Raw genomic sequence first — 8,459 nt, 5'->3', positions numbered from 1 at the left:
TTGCCTTCAGCTTGGCTTTTATTCACTCAGCTAAAAGGAGTTGGTTATTCAATTAATCCAAAACAAAGTTCAAACTTGAGATTTACGAAACTAATGGGGCATTGCAGCCTGACTTGCCTCCTCCGGCTGCCACTCCAGTAAATACATATAGAATTATTATAGATCTAAAAGATTGTTTTTATACCATTCCTTTACATCCTGGTAAAGGTGATGAGGTTTAAATTCAGTGAATTTGCTTGTGATTTTTGAGAGCCCATGAAGCAATGTGATTAAAAAGGTTTGCTTCAGGGAATGATTAATGGCCTTAAAAATTTGTTGTTGCTTTAATACAAAAATTTAAGCGTTTAAATCTCTCAGTGTATATTATTCATTGTATATTTTATTAGCTGATCTCTCTAAAGGAGTTTTTCTGCAAGCCTTTGCTCTAATACAATGAGCTTTAAAATTTTAGAGTGCTTGTCGCTCCAGAAAAGATTCAAAGGCATTATCTTTTCAATATTTGGGAATTCAGTTATATCTTAAACAGATTGTGGCACAGAAAACTTCCAATAAAAATAGATACTCGGGGCTAGAGAGATAGCTCAGCTGTGAAAGGCTAGGCTCACAACCATAAATATTAGAGTTCAATTCCCAGCAACCACATGGTGGCTCACAACCATTTGTAGTGGGGTCTAGTGCCCTCTTCTGGCTTGCAGGTGTATATACAAAAAAATGGTTTATTTTGAATGATTCTCAAAAGTTGTTAGGAGGTATTAATTGGCTAAAACCTCATCTTAAGCTTACCATAGGAAAACTTGAACCTCTGTTTGATATTCTCAAGGGGGATACAAATCCTAATTCTCCTCGACAGTTAACTGATGAGGGATAGACAGCTTTGTAGAAAATAGAACAAGCTGTTAGTTAGCAAAAGATAAATTGTACAGACTATGATAAATTGTTGGCTGTTTGAATTATTGCTACTCATGTGCTCACAACAGCCCTTTGGCAAAAGAAACCATTAATGTGAACTCATCCTTCTTCATCTACAAGTAAAGTTTGAACATCCTATTATGAAACTATTGCAGTGTTAATACAGGATTATAAGATAGAATCCTGAAAGTATTTTAGATGAAATGTAATTCCTTATTCCAAATAGAAATTAAGTTGGTTATCGGAGAATAATGATATTTGGGCTATTACATGACAAACTTTTTAGACAAATTTGATAATCATTATCCATAAGACAAGTTGTTACAGTTTTTCTCTATGCGTGCTTTTGTATTTCCTATAAATTTGCATGCAGCCCATAGAAAAGATGTTTACTGTATTTACAGATGCCTCATCTTTTGAGAAGTCAATATATGTAATTAGATGACATGATCATTTTCTTGAGTTTCCTCCTGCTGCAGCACAAATCATTAAACTATGTGCTGTAGCCACGGTTTGAAATGCTGAAAATCAAGCTTTCAATTTGTATGCTCATAGCCAGTATATGGCTCATGGTTTGTAATTGCTTGAAATTGTTCTTTTCTTTTTTTTCTAATTTTATTTATGTGAATATACTATAGCTGCCTTCAGTCACACCAGAAGAGGGAACCAGATCTCATTACAGATGATTGTGAGCCACCATGTGGTTGCTGGGAATTGAACTCAGGACCTCTGAAAGAACAGTCGGTGCTCTTAACTGCTGAGCCATCTCTCCAGCCCCTCTTTTTTTTTTAGATATTGCTAATTCTCAAATTTTACAGTTATTTATACAAATACAGCTTAATTTAAGAAACGTATACTGTTTTTTAACTTTATAAGACATTCAAGAGCTCATATTGGATTGCCTGGACCCCAGGGCAATGCCAGAGCAGATTTGTATACCAGTCAACTTATAGACCTTATAGAAACAATTGGCCATACAATCTTATTCTTTACATCATCAAAATAATAATAGCTTGAGACAATAATTTGACATTTCTAGAAAGTGTGCAAGTTAAATTGGAAAAACTTGTTCTCAGTGTCCTCAAATTTTTCATAATGGTGTTAAGCCTTGAGGATTTATGCATAGTCAATTATGACAGGTGGATGTTACTTTTTTTTTGGAAAATTAAAATATGTACATGTGACTTGATACCCTTTTAGGCTTTCTAGTTGCAACTGCTTTAATAAGAAAAGCAACTAAAAATTATAATTAGTTATTGCCTACATTATTATTCTATGCTTGGTGTTCCATATTAGATTATAGACAATGGAACTGTCTATTGCAGAACATTTGAGATGTTTTGTTGACAATTTAATATTATCCTTATTACTGAGATTCCTTATCCTCAAGGACAAGGAATTGTGAAAGAGAGATTATGGAACGTTAAAATAATATCTTGATAACTCTCTTGAGTGTGGGAGGAGCAGCTACTGATGCTTCTTCCCTGGTTTTGCAAGGAACTCTAAAAAATTGGCTTTTAAAAAACTAAAAAGGGGCTGGGCAGTGGTGGCACATGCCTTTAATCCTAGCACTTGGGAGGCAGAGGCAGGCAGATTTCTGAGTTCGAGGCCAGCCTGGTCTACCGAGTGAGTTCCAGGACAGCCAGGGCTACACAGAGAAACCCTGTCTTGAAAAAAACAAACAAACAAAAAAAATAAATAAATAAAAAATAAAAAGGGGGAATTATATCCCCTCCAAGGTCACCAAAAGCACACATTGCCTTTGTCTTATTTTAAAATTTCTGCAAACTGATACTAAAGGTTGGTCTGCAGTGGCTTGCCACTGGCATCCTGTTACTTCCAGCTCATTTGGCCAGGGTTATGTGGAGAGACCCCCCTTAACTAATACTTGGTGTGGTCCCAACCCTGTTTTAATTTGGGGGTCATGGTTCAGTCTGTATTTTTTCAGAAAAAGAGATCTCTCTTGTTTGTTTTTCCTTTTTTCCCTTTTTTTTTTTCCGTCCTCTCACCCTACCGTCAGTCTAATGGTCTAAAGTCACAGATAGTGATATCGTCACAGTCTGTCAGTCTGTCCCATGTCAGAACTCAACAAAAACTTACAACAAAAATGCAAACACACACAAGACTAACACAGTCAGACACACTCTCACTCTCCTGCATCTGGTTTTATAAAACCAGCCGAACACAACTTCAGATGGGAAGGATTCCACGTCTTCCCCCAGAGAAGGAGCACTCCGTCTCCTCCATTCCAAAACAGGGCAGTCTGGCTTCCCAGACTCCCTTCCACTCTTGAGGCGTCCCCCAAGAGTCACAGCTTGTGGTTCCGGATACGTCTATCCCCCACCAGTCACTAAAACCTTACAGTTTGTAGTGACAGCTGTAACACAGAAGCAGCAAAAACTGCTTAAACTACAGAAGCAGCAGAAACTGCTGCTTAGAAACAGAAACCAAAATACAGAACAAAAGCATCGGCATCTCACTCAGACACATACCACACATATCACATACCATTCCCATTCATACAGACCTGCCTCCAAGGTCTTCGGGTGTCCTGGGTGGTCGCGCAAATCCAGGACGAGCCCCCAAATGTAAGGACCCAGAAAGAGGACCCCAACTCAAGTCCCAATTAGCGCGCACCCAAGGAGACACGAGAGACTGACTTGATGCAATGGCAAAAGGCAGTTTACTAACAAGGGCCCTTGGATCGAAACTCATCCCACGCAGGGGAGAGAATTTCGATGAAGACCCCAGGAAGTTTAGAACTTTTATAGGGGGAGGGACAAGGGGGAAGGGAAAAGTGGGAAATTCTGGCGCGATTACATATGATTGGATATTTCAAACATCAGCACTTTGCGTAAGCAATCATTTTGACAGGTTGGATGGCCCACTATTTTTGACCATGATGTCTCAGACCTTCTAGGATAAACACCAGGTGGCCCATTACTCACTTGGGCATGTTTAGACTGGTCAAGATATGTCTTTGGTTGTTTCTACATTTCTGGTCACCTCGTCCCTAGAGGGGCTTGATATTTTTATTATGGCTACTCTCAGTAAGCTCAGCAAGCTGTCCTGCGGTCTTTGCCAAGTTGTTTGTGGTCTCTCCTGAGCTGTTTTAATTTTTACCCTTACATGGCCAGACCCTGATTGTATGAGGGCCCAATTTCATTGCAAAGACTAATGTATCCATGTAAGTCTGTCTTTGCTTTGTATGGCCTGATAGCTGCGTGGCAGGCCACATTAGCATTCTCATAAGCCAATTGTGTAACAAAAGGAATTCCTGCTTGAGGAGCTCCAAAAGTTCTACCAGCTCCTTTCAACAGCCTGTCCACAAATGCCTGAAAAGGCTCATCAGGGCCCTGTTTAATACCAGATAAATTCCCACTAAGATCCACTTTAGTAGGTAATTGATTCCAAGCATGACAGGCAGCCATTACAATCTGTGCATAAACTCCTGTAGGTAGTTCAACCTAATTAGCATTACCTTCATATTGACCTTCTCCTAGAAGCATGTTAATGTCCCAATCTGCATTGCCTGCCTGAGCATTCATCATGGCGGTTCTATTATTGGTATCACACCATTCTGAGCTCCAAAGCAAGCAATCTCCTCCTGACAAAGTAGCCTTACATATAGTTTTCCTATCCTGGGATGTTAAATTTGCTTCTACCACAGTATCCAATAAAGCTTGTGTGAAGGGGGCAGTAGGCCCATACTGTGCCACAGCTGTTTTTAACTCTTTTATCGCTTTGAACTCCAATGCCTGATATTGTCTTATTCTTTTGTTCTGCTGGTGAATTACATCAACTACAGGAAAAGCTAACACATCAGATGTATCTCGCCCATCCCTGCAAGCCTAATTCACAGCTCTTTCTAACGGCGACTGGCACATCTCAAAATCATTGCTCGTTTTTTGCACCTGACACTTTAACTCCAGTAACTCGTTAGTCAATTTCCACAGCTTAATTTCCATCTCTAATTTACATACCTTCGTGTCCATCTGGGCAGCATCTGTTGCATCAAAGACTATAGATGGAGCAGAAGGTGCATAGGGAGGCCAATCCTCACTGTGATATTTGGCAGCCCTTTCATTTACATCAGCTGCTTCCTCTGGATCTAATTCATCGTCAGAATCTTCAATTTCTTTTATCTGAGCTGTAAAAGGTGTACTAGGTCTACACTTCTCTGATTTAGAGTTGAGAGTGCCCTGTTTTGTAAAATGCTGATAGGCGTTCTTGAATCTCTTTAAGCTGTGCCTGAGCAGCAGCTAATGCTTGCAAGGTCTCTTTATCTATCTTACTATCAATAGCATCTTTTATAAGTTCCCAGAGGCAGAGGCTGTTAGGATCTGCCTGGGTGGTTCTCAAAACATCTCCGACTGTTTCCCAGGTTTTCTTATTCAAAGTTCCTTCTTGTGGGAACCATGGGCAGCATGAATGTATTTCTGCCAATAATTTTTCTAACATATGATTTGAAAACCCTGTTCCTCCTGCCTGGAGCAGCTCTTGCAGGCTGCGGGAAAATGCCTGTTTGGAATTCTCCTATCCCATAATGACTGTCACCTCCTAGGTGAGGTAGGTATCGGGTCAACACCTATTCAACCTAGACCATATCCCCTAAAACACACTTCCTGTAAACATGGCCTCTAAAAAATAAATAGCACTAGTATCAATGCTGTTTGCTACTTACCAAATGCTCCTCAGGATACGCTTCTTCCATTTCCCACGGAGGTCCACCCAAGACAATGTTCCTCAGCTGGTCCCCCATTTTCAGGTCCCCCATTGCAGTGCCACCTGTAGCTGCTTGCAGCCATGAATCAACTGGGTTCACCTGAAAGGGGGGCTGGGAACAAAAGGTGGATGGAGGGCAGGAAGAGATGAAGCCAAGACAAAGTTCTCTGATCAAGGTTCAATGCTTTAATGTTTAACTCTCAATTTAAAGAGAAAGGCCCAACCCAAACCCTTTCTGGATTAAGCCAGAGATGGATGGGAAAATCCGATAATCCGATCTTGGCCACAGACCGGAGATATCTCAAGGCAAGCCCAGGGGCAGTTCTTCTAAGTTCCATGCAGCCAAGGTGGGTAACCACCTAGATCTTATCACTTGGTCTGTTGTGGTAAACAAGGTCTTTCAGGCCTGTCCAAGGCTGGGGGAAGAGCATAGTCCCTCTGGGAGAAGTCTTCACAGCCCCTTGAGGAGAAGTGCTTGCAGTCCCTCAAGGAGAAGTCCTCGCAGTCCTTCAGGGAGGAACCCTCACAGTCCCTCAGGGAGGCACCCTCAAAATCTCTTCGGGAGTAGCCATAATGATCAGTTCAAATGTTCTCACGGGACAGAAAAAGCACTTCTTCTGTGGGCCAGTTTTTGTAGAGCCCCTTTCAGGTCCCTGTTCCTCAGGCTGTAGATAAAAGGGTTCAGCATGGGAGTCACCACTGTGTAGAGCACAGTGGCTGCCGTGTCCTTCTCAGATGAGTGGGCAGAGGAGGGGTTGAAATACACAGCAATGATGGTGCCATAGAAGAGGCAGACGACAGCCAGGTGCGAGCCACAGGTGGAGAAGGCTTTCCATCCTCCCCTTGGGGAAGAGACTCTCAGGACAGCACAGGTGATGTGGAAGTAGGAGATCAGGATGCAGACAAACGGGGCGACCATGACCACAGCTCCCTCTGTAAGAATCATCAGCTCATTGAGATGTGTGTCTGAGCAGGAGAGTTTCAGGAGGGGAGTCGCATCACAGAAGAAGTGGGGGAGGATGTTGTCCCCACAAAATGAGAGTCGAGCCATGAGCAGAGTATGTAATAGGACATTCAGATTGGCAGTGACCCACGATCCAGCCACCATCAGGACACAGAGCTTAGAGGTCATCTTTGTTGTATAGTGTAAAGGGTGGCATATGGCCACAAATCTGTCATAAGCCATCACAGCCAACAGAAAATTGTCCATGTCCACAAACATGAAAAGGAAATACATCTGTGTGAGACACCCAGAGAAGGAAATGGCCTGACTCCCAAGTATGTGGTTGGCCAGTACCTTGGGGACAGTGGTGGAGGAGAAGCAGACATCCACAAAGGACAGGTTGCTGAGGAAGAAGTACATGGGGGTGTGCAGGCGGGAGTCTGTGCTGATGGCCAGGATGATGAGCAGGTTTCCCAGGACAGTGGCCAGGTACATGATGAGGAAGAGCAGGAAGAGGAGCTGCTGCTGCTCCTGGGGCTGCCTGGAGAGTCCCAGGAGGAGGAACTCGGAGACACTGGACTGGTTGGTGTTGCTCATGAGCCTGAGGCCACCAAGGTGAATAGAAGACAATAAAGTCAAAACCTTGATGGCAGGGTCACACTGTGATAAGGGTGCCAGGGAGGGTCACGATGTAATAGGACACTGGTGATCTGGATTTACAAATGAATGCATAGAGTTGCTAACACAGAATATGCCCACCCCCATCTACACATCTTCATCCCAACACTCACCCCTGATGTATTACCTACCTGAGCATCCCTCAGTCCACACAGCCCCTAAGACTACCTGTGTGCATGCTCACACCTCTCAGCTCTCCCTCCACCTCAAACAGCCCAGAACAATATCAACGGAATGGATCTTTAGTCCTGTGTTCATTTCATGTGTTAACCAATGCATTCAGGGCTTCTAAATTGCCTCCCTGCCTCTGGAAGAAGTGGAAAGGAGGTTTCTAAAATAACTTCTCAGAATAATCAAATGCTTGTGTCCCCACTACTGTAACCTTACTTGGAGGGAGGTTGTTGCTATCCAATGCTCTTCAGCTTGACCTAATTGCAGGGTCTGTGATGTCTGGAAACACTGGCAAGCCCTGAGCAAGTGAGGAGCAGGTGTTTGTTTTCTTTGTCTTCTGAGCAGGAAAGATGTTCAGAACAATCACAGAGCAGACGTTTACAGAAGTCTCTTTGTCCACTGGGACCAGAATCCCTCAGAGCCTCATTAGAGACAAGAAGAGAGAACCCCATCTACATCTTTGGCCCCTTTGGATCAAACATCAACGACACAGAATATTATCAAAGTTTGTTGTTCAAAATGTACAATGGATTTTTGAAAATATACAAGCTTCAGAAACGACTCCACCTTAGTAGACACAGATCCCAGATGGCGTTTTTTACCACATCAATTCTTAATCACCTTTATGATCTGAGCCTGGATATACTGGTATGAAGAATGTTTGCATTCTTGTGTGGGGGATGTAATCTTTGCTTTCTTGTGAACTCTCATATTCAGACGTTATCAGTGAGGTCATATCATCTGGTTCAGTGAGTGAACCAGGAATACTCAGGGCATGTACTGAGGTGGATCAGTTACATGAGGGTTTGAATAACGGGAGCCAGGACCTAAGAGTCACTGTGTTGTTTTGAAACAAAATTCCAATAGTTCAATTTTACCAAATGAAGGCTCAGAAGCCATATGCTGTTATCATGCCCACTAGCTCACAAAGGCAGGGAAATCGTACAGCTGACCTTCTTCCTCAAATAATGTCCCAGAAGGAAAGACCTCCTCCTCCTCCTCCTTCTCCTCCTCCTCCTCCTCCTCCTCCTCT

At 42.7% G+C, this 8,459-nt stretch overlaps 1 protein-coding gene across 1 annotated transcript; it reads right to left on the bottom strand.

Moving 5' to 3' along the window:
- Positions 1–6,226: 6,226 nt before the first annotated feature.
- Positions 6,227–7,285, bottom strand: LOC114615170 (olfactory receptor 1361-like). The gene has a single exon (XM_028760831.1). The coding sequence runs from the start codon at positions 7,172–7,174 to the stop codon at positions 6,227–6,229; it is 948 nt and encodes a 315-aa protein (XP_028616664.1). The 5' UTR covers positions 7,175–7,285.
- Positions 7,286–8,459: the final 1,174 nt, after the last annotated feature.

This window comes from Grammomys surdaster, unplaced genomic scaffold (genome assembly GCF_004785775.1).
Source record: "Grammomys surdaster isolate TR1022 unplaced genomic scaffold, NIH_TR_1.0 126612, whole genome shotgun sequence".
In the NCBI taxonomy this organism is placed as follows: Eukaryota; Metazoa; Chordata; class Mammalia; order Rodentia; family Muridae; genus Grammomys; species Grammomys surdaster.
This window is presented reverse-complemented; position numbering and strand designations above follow the sequence as displayed.